The sequence below is a fragment of the Nicotiana tabacum genome, chromosome 23 (genome assembly GCF_000715075.1).
Source record: "Nicotiana tabacum cultivar K326 chromosome 23, ASM71507v2, whole genome shotgun sequence".
Taxonomy (NCBI): Eukaryota; Viridiplantae; Streptophyta; class Magnoliopsida; order Solanales; family Solanaceae; genus Nicotiana; species Nicotiana tabacum.
Genome location: NC_134102.1, coordinates 26,412,571 through 26,438,159, shown reverse-complemented (window position 1 = coordinate 26,438,159; position 25,589 = coordinate 26,412,571). Strand labels below are relative to the sequence as shown.

At 37.7% G+C, this 25,589-nt stretch overlaps 1 protein-coding gene across 1 annotated transcript; it reads right to left on the bottom strand.

Moving 5' to 3' along the window:
• Positions 1–22,324: 22,324 nt before the first annotated feature.
• On the bottom strand, positions 22,325–24,299 carry LOC142177607 (transcription factor MYB58-like). The gene is made up of 3 exons (XM_075246817.1): positions 24,057–24,299; positions 23,092–23,221; positions 22,325–22,594 (listed from the first exon to the last, which is right to left on the bottom strand). The coding sequence occupies exons 1-3, from the start codon at positions 24,193–24,195 to the stop codon at positions 22,366–22,368; spliced, it is 498 nt and encodes a 165-aa protein (XP_075102918.1). The 5' UTR covers positions 24,196–24,299; the 3' UTR covers positions 22,325–22,365.
• Between the last annotated feature and the right edge of the window lie 1,290 nt (positions 24,300–25,589).

The following is a 25,589-nucleotide window of genomic DNA, read 5'->3' as shown; positions in this document are numbered from 1 at the left end:
AAGTAATAAAATTATTATAAAAAAATGCAACAGAGACATTAATACGGCCGATAAGAAGTAAAAATAATAAAATCATGTCCAAATAGAAAGTATTTTGATAGTAACTTAGTAATTAATAATGAATATATGAGATAATATCTAATGGGCTGAGGTATTGAACTTATTACGATTGGCATATGGATAATTGACTAAATATAAAGTATAAAAATTTTAAATTTTCGGATATCCAAAAATCCGAAGTACCAAATCAAATATCAAATCCGAAATCCAAAAAATTAAAAATTAAATCCCAAATCCAATCCGAAAATCCAAACCAAAAATTCAAAAATCTCGGATTTCAGTTTGGATTTCGTATTTGCCCAAACTATTCCCACCCCTAATCAATACCCCTCACCAAATCACGTGTATATATCACTGTGCATGCGCTCACTGCTGGTATGTTAGAATCCGGAGGGGCAGATCCTGCCCAAGCTCTAATATAAAGCCTATAAGGCCTGCTTCGGCGTACAGCTCGATCCACATAGTAATAATAATAGTAAAGCCAATATGGACTGCTACGGCATACAACCCGATCCACAATATCACTCACAACACGGCTCTCAGGCCCACCTCAGTCATTAATCTCTCAAGTCTCAAAGGCTCACAAATCTCGTACCACTTAGCCCAAACAATGATTACATGTGATGTAACAATGAATGATAAATAGAGGCTGAGATATGGTATGCAAATGATGAACCATGACTAAGTATATATTTGCAGTTAAACCAAATAACTCAAAACAACAAAAATAATCTCATTAGGTCTCAACTGAATAGGCACATAGCCAAAACATGATTTCTAGTATGAATCACAACTCATGTACTCTAACAAGTAGGGATTTCACGGATAAAACAAGATTTGATAGCAACTCAGTATAAAAAAATTCAACTCGAATCATGGTTACCACGGTGTACGCCCACACGCCCGTCACCTAGGATATGCGTCACTCCAACTCAACACACAAATAACACGTTTTCCAGGGATAAATACCCTTAATTTCTAGTTTAGAAGTGTTACCTACCTCAAACGCGCAACTCACTACTCCAACAAGCCCTTGCCTCTCGAATAGACTTTTGAATGACTCGAATCTAGCCAGAAACAACTTAATATAATCAATATAAGCTATAGGAATCAATGCCATACGATAAAGCTAATAAATTTCTGAATACCCATTCAATAACGAGTCTAACCACACCAAAATCATCAAATTCCAACCACAAATCGACCATCAAATCCCCAAATCTCATTCTCCAATACATAGTCCAAACTTTTCCCAAATTTCACCTCTAACACACATAATCTAGTTGTAAAATCAATGGGTAAATAATATTTATCAATAAAAGTGATGAATCTTCACTTACCTCTTAAATTGAAGCCAAAACCCTCTAAAATATCGCCCATATCCGAGTTCCACAAGTCCAAAATGAGAGAAAAACTCGAAACCCTTCGTTTATAAGACACTGCCAGGTATTTCGCATATGCGATCCAAATCTTCGCTTCTGCGGAACCGCTTCTGCAGTCAAATATCCGCATCTGCGAAAATCACTTAGACACCCGACCAAGCGCACCTGCGGCTCGAGATGCACACCTGTGGGATCGCTTCTGCGGTCTTGCCTTCGCTCCTACGTGTCCGCACCTGCAGAGAAATTCCACTTCTTCCACTCCAACCCATCCTCGAATCCACTTCTGCGGCCAACTCCCTCGCATATGCGGGCTCGCACATGCGGAAAGTGCCTCGCATCTGCGGCCTCTAACAAGCCCAACCAATATCCGCACCTACGACAAGCCTGTTACTTTTGCGACTTCGCACCTGCGGTCAAGACCTCGTGGGTGTGATCACACTAGAAGCCTTAGGCTTCAGCAATTCCCTTAGTCTAAATAAAATTGCGATTTCAATCCCAATCACACTCGAGGTCTGCGGGACCCCATCCAAATATACCAACACATCCCATAAATGATAAGAACTTAGTCGAAACCTCAAATCATTTCAAACAACATCAAAATCACGAATCCCACCCCAATTCAAGCCTAATAAAACTAATAAATATCCAACTTCTAAAACCAATACAAATCACATCAAACCAAATCCGATTGACCTTAAATTTTGTACATAATTCATAAATGAGACAACAGACCTATTTTTATTCCCGGAACCAAAATCCGAACCTGATATCAACAAAGTCAACTCTAGGTCAAGCCTCTCAACCTTCAACTTTCCAACTTTCACCAATTCAAGCCAAAAGGACCTATATACCTCAAAATTAATATCCAAACATTTGCATAAGTCCAAAATCACCACACGAAGCTATTGGAACCATCAAAATTCCATTTCGGAGTCTTCTATACACAAGTCAAACTCCGGTCAACATTAACTACTTAAGCCTCCAACCTTCGGACTAAGTGTCACAATTCACTCAGAATCATCCTGGAACCAAACGAACCACCCAGGCAAGTCACATAATCACAAATGAACATAGAAGAAGCGATAAATGGGGCAACGAGGCTACAATACTAAAAACTACCGATCAGGTCGTTACCTTCTCCCCCTCTTAAACAGACGTTCATCCTCGAATGGATCTAGAATCATACATGGAGTCTCAAATAGGTGTGAATATCTGCTCCATATCTCCCGCTCGGTCTCCCAAGTAGCCTCCTTGACGGACTAGCCTCTCCACTGAACGTGTACTGAAGCTATATTGTTTGACATCAACTTTCAAACTTGCCGATCCAAAATGGCCACCGGCTCCACATCATATGTTAGATCCCCATCTAACTGAGCCGTGCTGAAATCCAAAACATGAGACAGGTCACCATAATACTTCTGAATCATAGAAACATGCAACACTGGGTAAACACCTGATAGACAAGGTGGAAATGCAAGCTTGCAGGCTACCTCTCCATTCCTCTTAAGCACCTCAAAAGGGCTAATATACCTAGCGCTCAACTTTCCCTTCTTTCCAAACCTCATCACATCCTTCATGGACGAAACTCTGAGCAATACCTTCTCTCCCACCATATATGCAATGTCAATGAACCTTCCGATCAGCGTAACTCTTCTATCTAGAGTGTGTTGTATGAAGCCGATCCTGAATCAACTTGACTTTTTGAAAGGCATCCCGAACTAGATCGGTGCCCAATAACCTAGCCTCTCACGGCTCAAACCAACCAACTAGAGATCGACATCGCATCCCATATAAGGCCTCATAAAGAGCCATCTGAATACTTGATTGGTAGTTGTTGTTGTAGGGAAACTCTTCTAATGGTATAAACCGATCCCAAGAATCCCCAAAATCTATAACCCAGGCACGTAGCATATCCTCCAAGATCTGAATGGTGCGCTCGGATTGTCCTTCCATCTGGGGGTGAAATGTTGTACTCAACTCAAACCGTGTGCCTAACCCTCACTGCTCTCCAAAACTACGATGTGAACTACTTGCCTCGATTAGAAATAATGGACATCGGCACACCATGAAGACGATCAATCTCACGGATATAGATCTGAGTTGGCCGCTCTGAAGAATAGGTAGTCACAACCGGAATGAAATGTGCGGACTTAGTCAACCTGTCCACAATCACCTAAACTGCATCAAATTTATTTAAAGTCTGTGGAAGCCCAACAACAAACTCCATGGTAACACACTTCCATTTTCACTCGGGAATCTCAAGTCTCTGAAGCAAACCTCCCTCTGATGCTCGTGCTTTACCTGTTGACAGTTCAAACACCGAGCCACATACTCCACTATATCTTTCTTCATTCTTCTTCACCAATAGTGTTGCCTCAAGTCCTTATACATCTTGGCGGAACCCGGATGAAAGAAATACCGCGAACTGTGGGCCTCCTCAAGAATCAACTCAAAAAACCCATCCACATTTCACACAAATCGAACCCTGCATCCGCAACACACCATCATCTCCGATAGAAACCTCATTGGCATCGTCGTGCTGCACGGTGTCGGATAACAACATGATAGGAATCCAAGAATTACTAAAGAAAATCAAGAAACGTGCGGAAGCTAAAAGAAAATAAAAAAACAAAAAAAGATGGAAAATTGAAGATAGATTGAAATCAAGAAAGAGTTTCTTGAATTCAATAAGTCCATTCTTGAAGTTGAATCCTAAAAATAATAATTAGCTAACAAAGAACTAATCGCCTTTGGTAGAGAATTAAAAACAAGAAAAAATTGTGAAACCCGACCCTTTAGAATAACAAGAACAACAATAAGCCTAAACTTATTACCTTTCTTGAATACCTAAAAGTGATCTAATATTTCAAAGGAGTTTAATCTTACCACCTTAAGTTGAGTCTTAAAAGTTGAAGAATAAATCCAAGAGTAGCCACACACAAGAGTGCAAGAAAAATCTCATAATTTTTATTGATAGTAGTCTATAATCTAAATCTAAAAACAAAGAAGACACTCCTTATATAGGTAGGAGGGGATAGCAAAATTAAGGCTAAAAAAATAAGGAAATAAAGTCCTAAACTTTTTTGGACAACAAGTCCAACTACCTTAGGAAAAGGAAAATACTAGGAAGCAAAAACCAAGTCATTCTTGGAAAGTAATTCCAACAATCTTAGAAAAAGGAAAAAATAACCTTAACTAAATGGGAATGAAATAAATATAGTCCCAAAATATATGGAAATAAGTCCCAAACCAATCTTGGATAAAATCTTGAAAATCTTGGAAATCTTGAAGGAAATTTGCAAGTAACTTGGCACCAACTTGCACTCAACATCTAGCACGCCTATTTTCCCTTCTTGAAAATCAAGTAAGTTCTTTTTATATTATAAAAATATGGCTTTATGTAGAATTTAATCGGCTGCAAGTTCGGACACATTTTAGGTGCCAAATTAGTCCAAAAGTGGACTGACTAGGACCTTCTTCAAAGGATATCTTTTGGGATCCAATCCTCCTCTTCTTGGACATAAATTTGGGCCATAAAACAATTGCAATACCTAGACAATTCATATCCTTTATACTTGAGCTCTTCATCCCAATTAACAACTTTTTTATTTGCACTTGAAGTCTAATGACCTCGTTTTGTAACTCTTTAGCTTGACATCTTGTTAAAGGCCCTCTTTGAGATTTCAAATCTTCATCCTTGTCCTTGACTAGATTTGAGATTCCTAATATGCGATCATTCCCCTCTTCTTGAAGAAAATTCGTCCTCGAATTTCAACCTTGCAAGAAAAAGAAAACAGGCACTAGTAAATGGCATCCACTAATCTGAAAAAATGGTAGGAATAAAACAAGATAGTGACCATGTGTCCACTTAACCCAATTAAGCCTAATAGGTATAAATACTCCTTTATAAAGTATATGGACATCATCATCCCAATAAAATTTATGCCTACTTAGATTTGTCCAATAAAACCCTCTCTTAGATGCACTGTGTAATGACATTTGCAATGCGATCTTGCAAATAAGGTAGTCCAAACATGTGCATGCCAAAGAAATTACAAAATATTGGCCATGCATCCATTTAACTTAAGTATATCTTCCACATGTATCAAATAAGACACTTTTATGATAGAGCCAAGTATCAATTATAAATCCCATGGATTCTTCTACATGTAAGTTATTCAAAGAAGCACATAAATTCTCAGAAAGGTCAGAAGAACCCATAAATTTCAAAATAAAAATTTCAATACATTCAAGCTCATGATTATAACTTTCCCCAATAATATTCGCAGTATCAATGGATTCTACATAATTACTCAAACTGTCAAAAAAGAGTCATAGATAGGTTTATGAAAGAGTATATGATCACTACCGTCATAATAATCATGCATATCCTCTTTACTAGTAGAAATCACTTTTATAGGCTCACAATCAATATGACTAAAGAAATGACTTCCCATCAAACAATAAAACTCACATTCTATCAATTTATCACATGAAAACTCATTAGACACTTGAATAAGAGAAGAAAGAACATTTAACTTATTAGCAAGCCTCTTCTCATAAATTTCATGCCTCTTTCCACCCAGTTGGAATGCATAATCATTAATGTCATACTCATTTTCAAAAGAAAGCAAATTACACTTGCACTTGAACTTAAATATTACAGTTAATGACTTGATATGTATCAAAATATCATCATCCATAAAAATAATAAAGTCACCAGCATAAGAAATAAGAGTATAGTTCATTACCTCCAAAAATATCTTAGGTGTCCTTGAAAGGCCAAGAATGTGAATAAACCAATTATACATACCTTACTTGGACTTATTTACTAATGGAACAATATCACCTTTTATTCTGTTATGCAATGGTTCTAACATTGCAATGCCTTTAGAGAACCCCATATTATAAACCTGTAAATAAGGATCAAAAGAGTCAAAAGGTTCAACAACAAATAATTCAACCAAGCTTTTATCTTCCATTATCCAACAAGAATTGATTTTCCCAAATTCATGTTGGAATCCAATTGGATCCTTTGCCACCATCTCTTGTGTCTTTGTCTTACCTCCCCTTTCAAAAGGTCTTTCAACACTTGGCTGCACAAAAACACAACTAAAACAAGAATGATTTAGTGGGTTAGAAAGTAAAGAAATATTTTTCATGCATACACTCTCTTTGGCTTTTATCACAAGACTAACTTTCTCCTCACCCTTATTGTCTTCTCTCTCACCAAAGTTTTCTTCTTTTTCTTCACTCAAACCCTTTTGTTTCTCTACCTCACAACGTTTTTCTATCTCATTGCCTTCTATCTTTTCTTTTTCCTCAAGCTCACTCTTTTTCTCAATTGACATCCCACTCTCTTCACTCAATAAAACCTCTCCTTTTTCCTCTCTTGGGATGTCAACATGCACTCCCTTACTCCTCTCATTCTTTTCTCTCTCATATTTTTTCATATTCTCTTTAACAGTCTTTTCATCTTCATAAATTTGTGAGGGGGTCAAAGGTACAAGAATAAGTTTCTTCCCGTTAACCTCAAAAGAGTATCTATTTTTTTTCATGTTATATGAAGCTTTTCTATAGGCATACAATGGATTTTCCAACAAGATATGATAATTATTCATGGGAATCACATCACACCAGATCACATCCTCATACCTTCCAATAGAGAATAGTAATAACACTCTTTTATCTACCTTTACTCCCCTCAACATGTAGGGTTCAATATGCTCAACACAAGGCAAGTTCAATTTTTCAACCATATAAGTGCTAATTGAGTTATAGCCAAACTCTTTGTCAATTCTAAGGGCACAAATCGTAGACATCACTTTAGCTCTTGTTTGAAAAATAATTTTATCATTGTCTTCCTTCCATTCAGTATACTGTAAGTTCGAATTTTCAAGTTGTTGAGTCATAGCTCACCTCCTTTCACTATAAATACATGTTTGAAACATCTTGAACAAAGATTAGAAGAATTATGTATCTCTCAAATTTGGCTCTTTCCTCTAATATTCTCGCCTCTCTTGCCTTTTTTCACTCAAAACAACTCTTGATAATTAATCTTTAGATTTATTAATAAATCTTACTAGTCACAACCCTTAGTGATAAGAATGTGGAGTTAGCAAAAGAAAAAGGAAAGTGAAGGACCAAACATAGGAAGAATAGGAATTGGTTAGTAGAAAACAAAAGGAAAGAATTTAGGAAACTCAAAACCCACAAGAATAAGGAAAGAAGTTACCTTAATCTTCAAGAACTAGGACCCCCTCTTCTTGTTTCCTTTCTTGACATGGAAACCAAATAACACTTGAATTCTAAAAATAATAATGAGCCATAATGCTTTTCTTTGGGCTGATTTTCATTTTTTTTGTTTTTTTTGTTTTGTTTTTCTCAAGAACCTCCCAAGATTATTAAGATTAAAATCTTGATTAGCCTATACTCTGATACCACTTGATAACAACACGATAGGGGTCCAAGAATTACTAAAGAAAATCAAGAAACATGCGAAAGCTAAAAGAAAATAAAGAAACACGGAAAATTAAAGATAGATTGAATTCAAGAAAGAGTTTCTTGAATTCAAGAAGTCTATTTTTGAAGTTGAATCCTTACAACAACAATTAGCTAACAAAGAACTAATCTCCTTTAGTAGAGAATTAAAAATCAGAGATAGATTGTGAAACCCGACCCTTTAGAATAACAAGAACAATAATAAGCCTAAACTTATCACCTTTCTTGAATACCTAGAAGTGATCTAATATTTCTAAAGAGTTTAATCTTACCACCTTAAGTTGAGTCTTGAAAGTTGATGAATAAATCTAAGAGTAGCCATACACAAGAGTGCAAGAAAAATCTCTCAATTTTTATTGATAATAGTCTATAATCTAAATCTAAAAACAAAGAAGACACCCCTTATATAGGTAGGAGGGGGTCACGAAATTAAAGATAAAAAAATATGAAAATAAAGTCCTAAACTACTTTAGACAACAAGTCCAACTACCTTATGAAAAGAAAAATACTAGGAAGTAAAAACCAAGTCATTCTTGGAAAGTAATTCCAACAATCTTAGAAAAAGGAAAAAATAACCTTAACTAAATGGGAATGAAATAAATATAGTCCCAAAATATATGGAAATAAGTCCCAAACCAATCTTGGATAAAATCTTGAAAATCTTGGAAATCTTGAAGGAAATTTGCAAGTAACTTGGCACCAACTTGCACTCAACATTTAGCACGCCTATTTACCCTTCTTGGAAATCAAGTAAGTACTTTTTATATTATAAGAATGTGGCTTTATGTAGGATTTAATCGGCTGCAAGTTCGGACACATTTTAGGTGCCAAATTGGTCCAAAAGTGGACTGACTAGGACCTTCTTCAAAGGATATCTTTTGGGATCCAATCCTCCTCTTCTTGGACATAAATTTGGGACATAAAACAATTGCAATACCTAGCCAATTCATATCCTTTATCCTTGAGCTCTTCATCTCAATTAACAACCTCTTTATTTGCACTTGAAGTCTAATGACCTCGTTTTGTAACTCTTTAGCTAGACATCTTGTTAAAGTCCCTCTTTGAGATTCCAAAGCTTCATCCTTGTCCTTGAATAGATTTGAGATTCCTAAGATGCTATCAGTGTCCTTGAGGACAAGCAATGGGTGTCACGACCAAAACTCTACCTAGTCGTGATGACACCTAACCGACCCGTCAGATAAGTCAATTAGCAACTATCCAACTTAATGAAATTTATTAAGAAAGAAAATGTAAATACAACTGCTTTTATACAAGAATTTTCGAAGGACTGGTAGTACAAATCATGAGCTTCTAAGATTTAAAATTTTCAAAGCTTTATGAAACAAAGTACATCATCTATTGGAAATATACACGAATAGATTAAAATTCTAAAGAAAACAAGATCAAAAGGCAGCTACGACCGGAACACAGGTACATCTTCAAATCAAGCTCCCACCGTGCACATCAATATCAACATCCAACATCTGCACGCAAGGGGCATAAGTGTAGTATGAGTACAACCGACCCCATATACACAATAAGTAACAAACCTAACCTTAGGTTGAAAGTAGTGACGATGTGGGACAAGGGTCAGGGTCCAACTCCAATAACGAGCAACAGTTCGTAATAATATGATAAAGATGGTATAAGAAATAATTCAATTGATTCACAGTTACGGAAAATAGGCATGCTATTCAAGTATAGCAGTAGATCCCCGGTCTTTCACCGAAAACCTATAAAATATATGAATAAGTTTGAAAACTGTGATTTTTCCCAAAAAACTTTCAACACTAAACAAGATGTTTCATTTTTCAGATAGCATGAGAAAAATACATCTCCATGCCTACGTGTCAATGTACAGGTGAAATCATGAATGTCACCAAAACTGGGAAGCATGAGGAGATGCATCTCTATGCCTATATCACAAGTACGCATGTCAAATGCAATGCATCTCAATGATGAACTCATGTACTCACACTCTCTCAGAGCACTCAATATCACTGCCTCGTATTCTCATTCATTATGCTCAATACTCAGCGCACTCAGTCACTCAGTACTGTACAAGACAGATCCAGCCCAAAAATAATAACTAATAGCAATTGCGCTCTCTAGGGGTGTGAAGACTCCGGGGGGACTCCTTCAGCCCTAGCGCTATAATCCGCACGGAGAACTCACGTGCTGCATGAGCAACTCACGTGCTGCACGGACAACTCACGTGCTATGGTATCAATATCTGGATCTGCACGGACAATTCACGTGTTGCACGCACAACTCATGTGCTATAGTATCAATATCTGGATTCGAATGGACAACTCATGTGCTGCACGGACAACTCACGTATTATAGTATCAATATCTAGATCCGCACGAACAACTCACGTGCTGCACGGACAACTCACGCGCCATAGTATCAATAACCTTACAATCAGGCCCTCGGCCTCACTCAGTCATCAATCTCTCTAGTATCTCGGGCTCACAATGTCATGAAGCTAGCCCAAAATGGTGATATGATGTATCAATAAATAATAATAGAGACTGAGATATGATATGCAATGAATGTATATGATTGAGTACAAAATTACAATTTAAACATATAATTTGACAGTAGAAATGACCTCAGTGGGTCCCAATAATACCAGCATTTGCCTAAGCATAATTTCTAACATGAGTCACAACTCAGTTTCTCTAACACATGAAAAATGCATGGAAAAATACAAGTTAATTGCCTACACAGCTCTACAGAATCGACTGAGTCTCAATTTGTACGGTGCACACCCACATGCCTGTCACCTAGAATGTACGTCACCTCCAAACAAATCACATAACACGTATAATCAGGATTCATACCCCCAGCTCCAAGTTTAGAAGTGTTAATTACCTTGAACAAGCCAAATCCAATACCAAGCAAGCTAAACGACCCTTCAAAAATGCCATCCCACGCGTACCGACCTCCAAACGGCTCGAAACTAGCCAAAGCAACTCAAATACATCAAAAATGCCAAAGGAAACAACCCGATCAATAAAGGTCGAATCTTTAATCAAAAGTCCAAAATGAGCCAAAATGTCAAACCCAAGACCGCATCTCGGATCCCGATGAAACTCACAAAATTCGACAACCCATTCAATTACGAGTCCAACCATACTAGTTTCACTCAAATCCGACTCTGAATCGACATTTTAATCTCAAAAATTCATTTTATGAAACTATAGACAATTCCTCCGATTTCTCTTTAAACATCAATAATCCAATACCAAAAAGGAAGATTAATTCCTGAAATATAATCACAAGTGAGTCAAGAATACTTACCCCAAGTCGTGTGGAAAACACCCTCACCAAAATCGCCCAATGCGAGCTCAGAAATCCGAAAATGAGAAAAATCCTCAAAACCCATGATTTTATCTTCTGTCCAGGCCTCTTCGCATTTGCGTCAAGACTTCCGCTCTTGCGGCCTCGCATTTGCGAGCCAATTCCCGCATCTACGGATCCACACTCAACATCCAGCCCTCGCACCTGCAGAACTTCTTCTGCTTCTGTGCAATCGCAGGTGCGAGCCAAGGGTCCGCATCTGCACTTTTTCCGCTTCTACGATCAGTACCACTGCACCTGCGATGTCGCAGGTGCGCAAAATTACCCGTTTCTGCGGCCTCATACTGGGATACCAATTCCTCTTCTGCGCCTTCAGCTTCGCACATGCGGCCATCACACCTTCATCCAGTGATCCACAGGTGCGACCACACCAGAACAGACCTACCCAGCCTTAGCATAATAATCTGAAACAATCCGAACCTCGTCCGAAACTCACCCGAGCCACTCGGGACCCCGTACGAATATAACAACAAGTCATATAACATAACACGGACCTACTCGAGGCCTCAAATCACGCATAACAACATCGAAACCATGAATCGCACCTCAAATCAAACTTAAATGAACTTTGAACTTTTAACTTCCGAAACTTGCGCTGGAACATATCAAGTCAACTCGGAATGACCTCAAATTTTGTACACAAGTTTCAAATGACATAACAAAGCTATTCCAACTCCTGAAACTAAAATCCAAACCCGATATCACTAAAGTCAACTTTCGATCAAACTTATGAACATTCCAAAACTCCAAATTGCCAACTTTCGCCAATTAATGCTAGAACCTTCAAGAAACATCCAAATGCAAATCTGAGCATACGCCCAAGTCCAAAATCACCATCCGAACCTAACAAAATTATCAAAACTCCGATCCGGAGTAAAATACATAAAATTCAAACCTGGTCAACTCTTCCAACTTAAAGCTTCAATCATGAAGTTCATTCTTCCAAATCGATTCCGAATAACCTGAAAACCAAAACCGACAATTTACATAAGTCGTAATACATCATATGGAGCTACTCATGCCCTCAAACTACCGAGCGAAGGGCAAATGCTCGAAACGACCAGTCGGGTCGTTACAATGGGGGTCGTCATATTGACGCGCTCTGATGCGCTAACACTAAGAAAATCGAGAAACCACACAAGCAAGGACCCGACTAGGCTCTGAAACATCTAACCTCACGAACTGATTGGCCAAAGCCTGAAAATCTGATGCTAGCGGTCTCTCACCAACTGGAATAAATGCAAGGCTACCCATACTCACGTCCTTCCTGCTCAAGGCATCGGTTACCATATTAGCCTTCCCGGGATAATACAAATAGTGATATCATAATCTTTTAACAACTCCAACCACCTCCGTTGCCTCAAGTTTAGATCCTTTTGCTTAAACAAGTGTTGTAGACTCCGATGATCCGTGAATACCTCGCAAGACACGCCGTAGAGATAGTGCCTCCAAATATTCGATGCGTGAACAATAGCTACCAACTCAAGATCATGAACAGGGTAGTTCTCTTGGGGCTCCAACTGATATGAAGCATAAGCAATCACCCTACCCTCCTGCATCAAGACACACCCAATACCAATCCGTGAGGCATCACAATAAACCGTTTATGAACCCGATGTTGATGGCAAAACTAGAACTGGAGTTGTGGTCAAGGCAGTTTTGAGCTTTTAAAAGTTCTCCTCACACTCATCAGACCACCTGAATGGGGCACCATTCTAGGTTAATCTAGTCAAAAGTGCAACAATGGATGATAAACCCTCCACAAAACGATGATAATATCCGGCCAAACCAAGAAAAATCTGGATCTCAGTAGCTGAAGACGGTCTGGGCCAACTCTGAACTACCTCAATCTTCTTCGGATACACCTTGATCCCCTCACTGAAAACCATGTGCCCCAAGAACGCCACAAAATCAAGCCAAAACTCACACTTTGAGAATTTAGGATATAGCTTCTTCTCCTTCAACATCTGGAGTACAATCCTCAGATGATGCTTATGATCCTCCTGGCTGCCTGAATACACCAAGATGTCATCAATGAACATGATGAGAAATGAATCAAGATATGGCTGGAATACACTATTTATCAAATGCATAAATGTTGTTGGAGCATTGGTCAGCCCAAAAGACATCACAAGAAACTCGTATTGACCATATCGGGTCCTGAATATCGTCTTCAGCATATCAGAATCCCAAATTTTCAAATAGTGATACCCAGACATCAAATTAATCTTAGAGAATACTCTAGCACAACGCGCAGTAGTGGGTACTTGTTCTTCATCGTAACTTTATTCAACTGCCTGTAATCAATGCACATTCGCATAGTATAATCCTTCTTCTTCACAAACAAAACTGGTGCATCCCAAGGCGGCACATTAGGCCTAATTAATCCCTTATTAAGAAGCTCCCGAAGTTGTTCTTTCAACTACTCAACTCTGCTAGTGCCATACGAAACGGAGGAATAGATATAGGTTGAATGCCCGACACCAAGTCAATACCAAAATCAATGTCCCTATCGGATGGCATGCCCGGCAGGTCTGCAAGAAACACATTCGGAAAGTCTCTCACTACCGGAACGGACTCTATGGTAGGAGTATCAGCACTAACATCGATCCCTCATAAAGGCCAAATATGCCAAACATCCCTTCTCAACCATTCGTTGAGCCTTCAAGTATGAAATCACTCTACTGGGAACATAATCCAGGGAAACTCTACACTCTACCCTACGAATCCTGGCATCGCCAAAGTCATGGTCTTAGCGTGACAATCTAGAATAATGTGACATGGTGACAATCAATTCATGCCTAAAATTATGTAGAAATCAACCATGCTAAGCAGTAAAAGATCAACTCTCATCTCCAATTCCCCAATAGTTACCACACACGACCAATACAAACGGTCTATAACAATAGAATCACCCACCAGCGTAGATGCATGAACATGCATGACTAAGGAATCACAGGGCATACCATAATATCGAGCAAAGTATGATGATACATATGAATAAGTGGAACCAAGGTCAAATAATACGGAAGCATCCCTGTGGCACACTGAAACAATGCCTGTGATCATTGCGTCTGAAGCGACTGCCTCTGGCCTGGCGGGAAAAGCATAACATCTAGCCTGACCACCACCTGATCGACCTCCCCCTCTAGGGCGACCTCGAACTACCTGAGCCCCATCCCGAGCTGGATGAGTGGTGGTGAAGTAATTGGTGCGGAAGTCATAGCCTGACCTCTCTGCTTGCCCCAACTCTCCACACTCGAAGAAACCTCAATCCAAAGATAGGGGTGGGCCTGAACCAGACCCCGAGAACCAAAATAGCCACTAGAAGAACCTGGTACACACGAACCCTGAACTGACAGAGCACAGAATGAACTCTGAGATGGGAGGGCACTGAAAGATGACTAACTTGGATGAGTATTGTATGAACCATGACTAGCTAATGCACCACAATGAACCGGATGATCCATCTGAGCGGGCCTATAAAGACGACCTCTATTGTGATGTGACTGACCTCCAAATGAGGTACCACTGAAACTACCTGAAACACGGGGCCTCTTTCCCTCTCGCTCCACGCGCTCCTGCTTGTGAACCGACTCCAAGTGCCTAGCAATCTCGACCACCTAGTCAAACCTAACATTTGTCTCGGCCTCTCGAGCCAAACTAAAACGTAGGCCATAGTTGAGGCCATCAATGAACCTCCTGATCTCTCTCTCTCTCTCTCTCTCTCTCTCTCTCTCTCTCTCTCTCTCTCTCTCTCTCTCAGTAAGAACCAACCACACTGCATCAAGGGCCAAATCTGTGCACCTCATCTCATATTGAGACACTAACATACCCTCCTAGCATAGCTGCTCATACTGCCTATGCAACTCCTCTCTGCGAGTCTGCGGGACAAACTTCTCTAAGAAGAGAACTGAGAACTCATATCGCGTAAGTGGTGCAGAGCCGGCTTGCCTGCTCAACTCATAGGCCTTCCACCATCTATAGGCCGCCCTGGTCAATTGAAATATAGTGATGCAACCCCATTAGTCTTCAAGATACCCGAATCTTGAACAACCTCTGACTCTATCCCACTGAACTCTAGAGGCTTAAACCTCCCAAACCGCTCTAGTCTTTTTTGCTCCTCATCACTCATGGGTGGGCCAACCTCGGCCCGAGCAGCAGAAATCGACTGGACTGGTAGTACCCCCGGTGTCTGAAGTCTCTGAGCTACCTGCTCTGGACTGTGGGCAGCGGGATTTTGGGCACCTCCCCTGGCCAATGAAGTGGCTGGTGCAGCCGGAACAAAAACCACCTGAGCAAGGCTCGTGCATACAGTCAAAATCTGGGCCAAAGCCTCCTGAAGGCCTTGGACCACAATAGGCACTGTTGGCGCCTTAGCTGGTCCCATCGGCTCAACAACATCTGGTATATGCTCCTCAGCTAGAGCAATTGGTGGCTTTACAGGTGGTACTCTAGCTGTAGTACGAGCCACACCTCAGCCTCTCGCGACCCAAACCGGTGGTACTGGTGGCTGCCTGCTGGATTTGGTCGTATGTGTCTTCACCATCTGTGAAAGAATAGAAAAATAGAAGTTCATATTCCAGATTCAACAAATCCGCACGACAAGAGTACAAGAAAGTAAAATTTCCTAATGATTCGGTAGCCTATCGAAGATAAGTACGGACGTCTCCGTACCGATCCACCAGACACTACTAAACCTGCTCATGACTCGTGAGACCTAAGTAACCTAGGGCTCTGATACCAACTTGTCACGATCCACAATCCCACTTGTAGTGATGGCGCCTAACACACACTTGCTAGGCAAGACGACAATCACATAATAACTAAACATGGTGTAATAAACTCAAGAGAAAAAATAACATAAATATCTGATAAAATTAACTTAACCACTACTACAACCATCCCAAAACCTGGTGTCAATAAGTACATGAGCATTACTAAATATCAACATAAAACGAAACTCTAGTACAACTATTTGAGTAGTAGAACAGTACTAAAGAAAGATAAAAGGAAAGAGAGTCAAGGGTTGTGGACGTCATAGCAACTACCTCAAAGTCTCCAGGCAAGTACTAACACAGATTTAGCAATCACCACATCTAGATGTACCTGGATTTGCACACGAAGTGTACAGTGTAATATGAGATAACTGACCTCATGTACTCAATAAGTAACAAGACTAACATTGGGTAGAAAGTAGTGACGAGCTCAGAAGGATACGGTCAAAACCAATATAATGACAACACAAGTATAATAATGATAATAACAATAAATAACTCAGAGAAATTTCCATAATCAGCTTGTTCATGGTACAGAAATTTAGACATGCTTTCAAGTTCACAATTGAAGACCAATACTAATAAGAACATGTCAAGTATAACTAGCATGAGGAATGGTATATCTCTATGCCTACATGTCAATACGCATGTCAAATGTATGATTTTCACAGTGATATCCCCAAGTACTCACACTCTCAGAAATACTCAATTTGTCTGCCAAATGCCCACACAATCCACACATGATCACTCAGCACTGTACAGGTGCATGTCATCAATGCCCCTCACCAAAGCACGTGTATGTATCATTGTGCCTGTGCTCACTGCTGCTTTGATAGACTTCGGAGGGGCCGATCCTGCTCAAACGCTAATAAAGCCTATAAGGCATGCTGCGGTGTACAACCTGATCCACAGAGTAATAATAATAGTAAAGCCAATATGGCATGCTTAGGCGTGCAACCCGATACACAATATCACTCACAACACGACTCTCAGGTCCACCTCAGTCATTAATCTCTCAAGTCTCAAGGGCTCACAAATCTCGTACCACTCAGCCCGAACAATGATAACATATGATGTAACAATAAATAATAAACAAAGGATAAACAAAAACTGAGATAACACTGAGATATTATATGCTAATGATTAACCATGACTGAGTATATAATTGCAGTTAAAGTAGATATATCAAAACAATAGAAATAATCTCATTAGGTCTCAACTGAATAAGAACATAGCCTAAACATGATGTCTAACATGAATCACAGCTCATTTACTTTAATAAGTAGGGATTTTACGGATAAAGCAAGACTTGATAGCAACTCAGTACAAAAATATCAACCCGGATCATGGTTACCTCAGTGCATGCCCACATACCCGTCACCTAGCATGTGCGTCACCCTAACACAACACACAAATAACATATTTTTAGAAGAGTTACTTACCTCAAAATGCGCAACTCACTACTTCAACAAAACCTTGCCTCGCGAATAGACTTTTGAACGACTCGAATATGGCCATTAACAACTTAATATAATCAATACAAGCTATAGGAATCAATGCCATACGATAAAGCTAAGATTATTAACCAAAATTAAAAAGTCAACCCAAAAAGTCAATCCCGGTCTCACACCTTGGAACCCAAAAAAATTCACAAATTCTGAACACCCATTCAATAACGAGTCCAACTATATAAAAATCATCCAATTCCAACCACAAATTGACCCTCAAATCCCCAAATCTCATTCTCCAATATATAGTCCAAATTTTTTCCAAATTTCACCTCAAACACATATAATCTAGGTGTAAGATCAATGGGTAAACACTATTTATCAATAGAAGTGATGAATCTTCACTTACCTCTTAAATTAAAGCCAAAAACCTCTCAAAGATCGCCCCTAGCCGAGCTCCACAAGTCCAAAATAAGAGAAAAACTCGAAACCCTTCATTTATAAGACACTGCCAGGTATTTCGCATCTGCGATCTAAATCTTCGCTTCTGCGGTCAAATGTCTGCATCTACGGAAATCACTTTGACACTCGACCAAGCGCACCTGCGGGTCGAGATGCGCACCTGCGGGACCGCTTCTGTGGTTCTGCCTTCGCTCCTGCATGTCCTCTCCTACGGAGAAATTCTGCTTCTGCGACTCCAGCCCATCCTGCCTGAATCCGCTTCTGCAGCCAACTCCCTCGCACCTACGGGCTCGTAGAAGCGGAAAGTGCCTCGTAACTGCGGCCTATGCCAAGCCCTGCCAATCTCTGCACCTACGACAAGCCTGTCGCTTCTACGACTTTGCACCTGCGGTCAAGACCTCGCAGGTGCGATCACACCATAAGCCTTAAGCTTCAGCAATTTCCTAAGTCCAAATAAAATTCTGATTTCAATCAGAATCACACCCGAGGCCTCCGGGACCCTATCCAAACATACCAACACATCCCATAAAATGATACGAACTTAGTTGAAGCCTCAAATCATATCAAACAATATCAAAATCACGAATCGCACCCCAATTCAAGCCTAATGAAATTAATGCATTTCTAACTACTAAAACCAATGCCGAATCATATCAAACCAATCCCGATTGACCTCAAATTTTGCGCACAAGTCATAAATAACACAACAGACCTATTCTAACTCCCGGAACCGAAATCCGAACCTAATATAAATAAAGTCAACTCTCGGTCAAACCTCTCAACCTTCCAAACCTTCAACTTTTCAACTTTTACCAATTCAAGCCAAAACGACCTACGGACCTCCAAATTAATATCCGGACATGTGTCTAAGTCCAAAATCACTACACAAAGTTATTGGAACCATCAAAACTCCATTCCGGAATCGTCTACACCAAAGTCAAACTTCGTTCAACACTAACAACTTAAGCCTCCAACCTTGGGAATAAGTGTCCCAATTCACTCTGAATCATCCCGGAACCAAAGCAACCACCCCGGCAAGTCACATAACTACAAATGAACATAGAAGACGCGATAAATAGAGAAACGAGGCTACAATACTCAAAAAGATCGGCTGGGTCGTTACACTTTTACTCACTCTTTCACACTTGTTTCTATTTATCATAGTTGTAGGCTTTACCTCTTTTAACCTTTAAAACAAGTTGGTAAATGAGATGCCCTCTCGAAGATTAAGGGTCACTTGTCCGCATGTTAATCAGGGGAGATTATAATGCTTATTAATTAATAATATAGAGATTATTTTAAGATTAGCTCATAATATATGAATTTTATGGGTGAATAATTATACAAGAAATGTTACGTAGAGATTAGCTATTTTAAAGGAATTTATTTTTCTTAAATAGTTTTACTTTTATATTGCTTACACGTATTCTTGTTCTATATCTATCAAAAAAATAATGAATAAATTTGTCATAACCTACATGGAATTATGCATAAACTATATTTTTCTTATACGACCAACCAAATCATGCGTAAGTTATGAATAAATTAACTTTCTAGCCTTTCTAACCATATTTAATAATTGTTTATGCAGGATTTTAGGTTGAACTTTTTTTTCCCCATAGATTCTTGTCTACTTTTTGTTTTGCATGATTCTATAACTATTTAAGATTTTGACTATAATTTTAGCACATGTAGGTAACATTTCTGCATCGTTCATGCAACTTTTCAGATTAATCATGTCATTTTCAAATGATATGTGTCTCATTCATGTCTTATTTTCAGTAGTTAAACACAAGAAACTTCGACAAGCAACATACGAACTTGGCAATAATTTTTACTAAAACAGAAAGATCACGTGATTCTTATTCTTCTTTTATTTTCACTGGGTTCAATGTATCCTTTTACCTATCCCTAACTTCCAATTGCTTTAAAACCACCCGTCCCCTCACCCCCATCCATCGTAAAATAGATGGATTTCACGTGTCCAAATTTTTTAAGATGAAGATTAAAATTTATTCCTTAATTTTTTATATTAATTTAAAATTACCTTCAAGTTGGAGCTCCTTTAAAGGTCAAGGATAAATATGACTATTCTTTTTTCTTCTAGTGATGAGATAATATGAGATTTAAATCAAACTGACAGAGCCAAAACCGAGCGATTTCGTGAATATAAACCCAAATGTAACCATTTTCCCTAGAACATACTAACAGTTAGGGGTGAATGTAGCCTGCTGGCTACAGGTTCATCTGAACCCGTAAGTTTTTATATAAATATAAATATATATATATATATATATATATATATGTAAAATCTTACTAAAATCTCAATAAATGTTAGATCTGACAGTATAATGAGTTTAATGTTAAATATATTAAAAATTTAATTCATTAAATTTAAATTCTGAATCCGTCTCTACTAGTAACTTTCTTGATATTAAGCTCTTCTTTTCTACGTGATTGATAAAATTCGACTTATCATTTATATAATCAATATGTTTCGAGCGAAAAATATAATGTCCTATTTAATAATTTCAATTATCTTTAGTATTTTGATAGACGAGTCAAATTAACATTTCAAAATTTGCGTCAAGTCAAGCACCCGATTTATAAAATAAACTAGTTAATTTATTCATGCTTGCGCGGTGATGAAAAAACCTAATAAAGACTCGGAGGCATAAGAATGTACAAGTAGCGAAAAATATCAATATTTTCTAGATATTCGTCATGTACTTCACTAATTGCCAAAACATAATTATAAAAATTTGAGATCATCATATAACAAAATAAACTTTAAGTAAAAAGAACCAACTAATTTCATAACAAAAATTGGTTATCAAGATATTCGACAGTTTTGAGAAAGGTTAAAGTCTATTACCGGAAAAAAGAAACAATTAAAGTCATATATCCACGGTTACCCTTTATTTATGTGGCGGAAGAAGTTTTGTTCTCCTAAAGGCGTGGGAGGTAACAATTAATACATCCTTTTGCAATAGTTGTCAAGTTAAGAAAAACTTCAAAAATTGAATAAAGTCAAAACATTGTTGTACGAAATTATTAATGATTAATTTGACTCACTTAAATAGAAGTAACTATTTATCTCCTCTTCTTTCCTATTTCACTAATGATAGAAATATTGGACGGTGTAATAATTGGGTTATTACTTTTTACTCTTCATAAATTTTTTCTTGTCAAAATGTTGACAAACTAAAAACTTTGAAATATTAAAAAGGAACTTGGAATTTCTTTTATCATCTTTGTTAAAAGTTGAATCGCTTGAACATGTTTGATATAGTTGTATACCTATAAATATTATTTGTTATTTATGTTTAAAGAGATGTTTGAAATTTAAGATTCCGAGTTAGAAAACATTATTATGATGTTTTTCCTTCTTTGTCCCCTATTAATTGAGATGGTGATTTTTGCTTTGCGGACACAAACTATCAATAACATCTGTATAATTAGTTAGCTATACTCCAACTAAACCAAAACATTAGCATCCTAAATATAATGCTATGACACTAACTAACAAACTACATATGAAAAAATAAACAGAAATATTTTTAGGACAATAAAAGAGAAGGAATTAGGAAAAGGAATTAGTGAATAATGATAACACATACTTTGACTCCTTGTCCAAGTTGCTATTTTCGTTACCTCTCTTTTTATTTTTCCTTTTACTTCCTTCTTCCATTCCACTCTTTCCTTATTCTTCTTTCCATTTTTCATCTCAGGCCTTTACCTTCTTTCCTCTGTAACAATACTGGAACAACATTTCCTCTCAAGTCTCTCCTAATTTGCTGTGAAATTCATTGTATCTTTCTCCAAATAATTCTTGTTTCCTTGTGGACACTCTCTCGGCACTCTACATTTAAATTCTTCAATCAAATTAGAAATATATTTCGGTATCTTTCTGTAAGAAAAATTATAGTGAGACAGCTTTCAAGAAAGGTTTTTACGTAACAGAATGAGAAAACAAAATTTACAAACTCGATGGAAGTTTGCACTTAAATGTCCTCTCTTTCAGCATTAATGATTTTCAGTATTTCTCAGCATGGCATGCACAACTTTAAAAAGGAAAATGAAGATCATATAATAATGGTTGCATTCTCAACTCATAGCACATTTATTACACAAAGAAATTGTGTCTTTTGGCTTCTGATGAAACGTAATAACGGTATTTTTAATATTGAGTCTCTTGATAGTGTGCTTTTTTGGTTCTGACTCATTTATTATGGAGGTGCGATTAAGATGTTATTTTTTTGAAACTGTGTCTTTCTCTTTCCAAGTCGATGCAATTAAAATCTGACTTTCTTAAATTTAATAGGAGGAAAAAGCTCAAAAGATAGAGAAATTATATAAATGTCTTTTCTAGTTTATAAGAGGCCACATCATCTTGCCAAGTCCCTCTTTTATATTTATACTAGTAGCAACATCTATGTATTGGCCCTTATTGTTGGTTTCAAATGCTTCTTGAGTAGTAGTATTTATCTTGATATCTTTCTTCAATATCCCTACTCTTTTCTTCAATTGAGTATTCCAAACATTTTTATTCTCGTTATCAGTTCTTCCAGGAAAATAAGACGCAATCTTTGACCACCTGCAGTTATTAATGCATGTGATTAGTGGTGGAAAAATGGATTAAAAAATACCGTTATCTATCCATATTATCCACTAAAAAATAGGTTAAATAATGAACTTTTTAAAAACGGGTCAAATATGGATAAGACCCATATTATCGACTTAAAAAATGAATAACTAATGAATTTAACTTTTACATTTGTAAAGAATCAAATTGGGAGTTCCTCAAGCTTGGAGGACTAAGAATTCTCCAAAAAATGATGATATTCAAAAAGTTACGGATAATATGGTTACCCATATTATCCGCCGATTAACTCATTTTCTATCCGTATTAAATATGAGTTGGGTCAGGTCGGGTCGGATAATTTATCTATTTTTGCATTATCCGTTTTTGACCCGACCCGTCCGTTTGCCACGCTACATGTGATAGAATAATTTCAGACCAAAGGAAAGACAAAATTTATAAGTACTATATATATTTGACAAGCTCGTAGAGGACTATATATTTGTATATACCTGTTCCCCAAAGAGTCATGTAGTTTAATTATGGTTTCTTCTTCTTCTGGAGTGAAATTCCCTCGCTTTACGTCAGGTCTCAAGTAGTTAATCCACCTCAACCGGCAACTCTTTCCACTCCTCAGTAACCCTATATTATGAATCAACAATATTGACATACTTAATAAAATGAGTTTAACTTCGTAAAATTTTATACACTATCCGGTCACTAAAGATACTATGTGTACACGTCCATAAAAAGCGAGAGTAATTATATAATGTTACCTACTACAAGCCTACAACAGGTTAAAAAAACATTGAATGTTGTAAATATTTTTTATAATTTTGTGTATATAAGTTAAATTCTTTAATTTTGAGATACTATTGGAGTATAATCAATATGCTATGTACGGAACTACTTTCTAGCCTGTGCACTAAACTCCTGCTATGTGCGGGATCCGAGGAAGGGTCGGACCACAAAGGTCTATTGTACGCATCCTTACCTTGTATTTCTGCAAGAGGCTGTTTCCACGGTTCGAACCCGTGACCTCCTGATTACATGACAACAATTTACCAGTTACGCCAAGGCTACGTACGTAGGGGAACTATTCTCTAGACCGGTACACTAAGCTCCCACTATGCATAGGTCCGGGGAAGGGCCGGACCACAAGGGTCTATTATATGCTACCTTACCCTGCATTTCTGCAAGAGGCTATTTCCACGGCCCGAACCCGTGACCTCCTGATCACATGGCAACAATTTTACCAGTCACGTCAAGGCTACGTACGTAGGGGAACTATTTTCTAGCCCGATACACTAAGCCCCCGCTATGCGCGGGGTCCGGGAAGGATCGGGCCACAAAGGTCTAGTATACACAGCCTTATCCTGCATTTCTGCAAGAGGTTGTTTCCACGACTCGAACCTGTGATCACCTGGTCACATGGCATCAACTTTACCGGTCACGCCTAGTGAACTACAAATCTTACCAGCTTGTTTGGGGAGGGATCGCCGGTTGCCATGGCCATTTTTTTGAATGAAAGAAATAAGCTTCAGATCTTCAGCAGGAGTCCATGGCCCTTTCTTCACCTTACTTTTATCACAACAAGGTGCTCTTCCTTTACCCATCGATAATCTTTTTCAGTAGTGTTGCTCTTATAATTAGTCCTAAATTCTCCCGTCTATATATATAACTTGCAATTCACAAATGTTGGTTTTGTTTCTCACCTCTCCTTTCCTTTATATATCTTTTACATATGTCTATATCTCCACGTAGTGGGATAAAGGCCAGATATATATATAGTCATAAAGATGTCTTAATCTATGACAAAATTATGGAAAATGAAGTGGGGCCCTCTTAAGAATTTCCAGTGTAATAAGTGGACCGGAATATTCACTACTTTTAATTTATTAGTATTTGCAAATTCAAAAATCGAATTTACTAGTATTCCCTTTGTTTTCTAATAAATCGAATCGACTTAAACACTTAGTTTTTCAACGTACTACTGTAGTGAGATGGTTAGATAGAATCTATCGGTACATCCTTAATCAAAGAGTCTCATATAAACATCGCTCTAGTTTAATAGGCAAGCCTCGTGCGAAAAACTAGAGACAGAAAATATGCATGGGATTTTGAACTTACAACCTTTCATTTGGGAGATCTCCTGTTCAACCAACTCGACTAGCCCTGCGACGAGCATATCCATCTACTATTAGTAATATCAATTTCAGCGTTCCTTTTGTTTAAATTCATTGTTTTTATTGAAGTAATATTACTTCTTACTATAAGCTAATTAAAACCTGTTAAATTTTACATCATAAAAAACAAAATTGTAACGCACGAGCAGATCATTTCCATCCTAATAAAACTCAAAATACATATTGCAACATCATATATAAATGATAGTGATACTAGTATTATTGGTCTGCCATGGAAAAGTAGTACTTCCACAATTATCGATATAACTTTGATTAAAATTAATTCTTACGTTAATTAATTGAAGTGAAACCGTCATTAACTGAGGTAGCTCTGTGCTAAACTCGGTTTTACATTAATTTGGTTCAACTAGAATTAATATTTTGTAAATAATGGATGCAACTGATTTCCAAGAACAAAGTTAAAATCTAAAAAGTCGGCGAATATATAATACTAGTGAATTGACCGCGCTTCGCGCAATTGTAAAAATATTAATTTAAAAATAACTTTTTATAAATAAATTACCATATAAAAACTTTAGCAGTATTTTAAAAAATAAAACTTTTTACACATTTATTATGTCAAAAGTGAATTTGGTTAAGCAAATTGTACAAAAAGTTTTATTATCATAGAATGGTGTATGAGTCACTTTATTAATTATGGAAGGATCATCTTTTTCTATCATCTGAATATAAGAAAAAAAATATTATCAAATTTTTTGAGACCTGTAGTTATCGATATTTTATTTTGTTTCGAGAAAAATTACTAAAATATTGTTTCCATTGATTTCAATATTTTTAATGATTTTTTAGAATCTATCTTTATT

What these genes read in the sequence shown, in the direction of transcription:
- LOC142177607 (XM_075246817.1), bottom strand. Translation starts at nt 24,195, where the DNA reads ATGGGTAAAGGAAGAGCACCTTGTTGTGATAAAAGTAAGGTGAAGAAA. An exon ending in ATCCCTCCCCAAACAAGCTG is followed by an intron (nt 23,222 to 24,056) that starts GTAAGATTTGTA and finishes TTCATAATATAG; the next exon opens with GGTTACTGAGGAGTGGAAAG. An exon ending in CATGACTCTTTGGGGAACAG is followed by an intron (nt 22,595 to 23,091) that starts GTATATACAAAT and finishes TAATAACTGCAG; the next exon opens with GTGGTCAAAGATTGCGTCTT.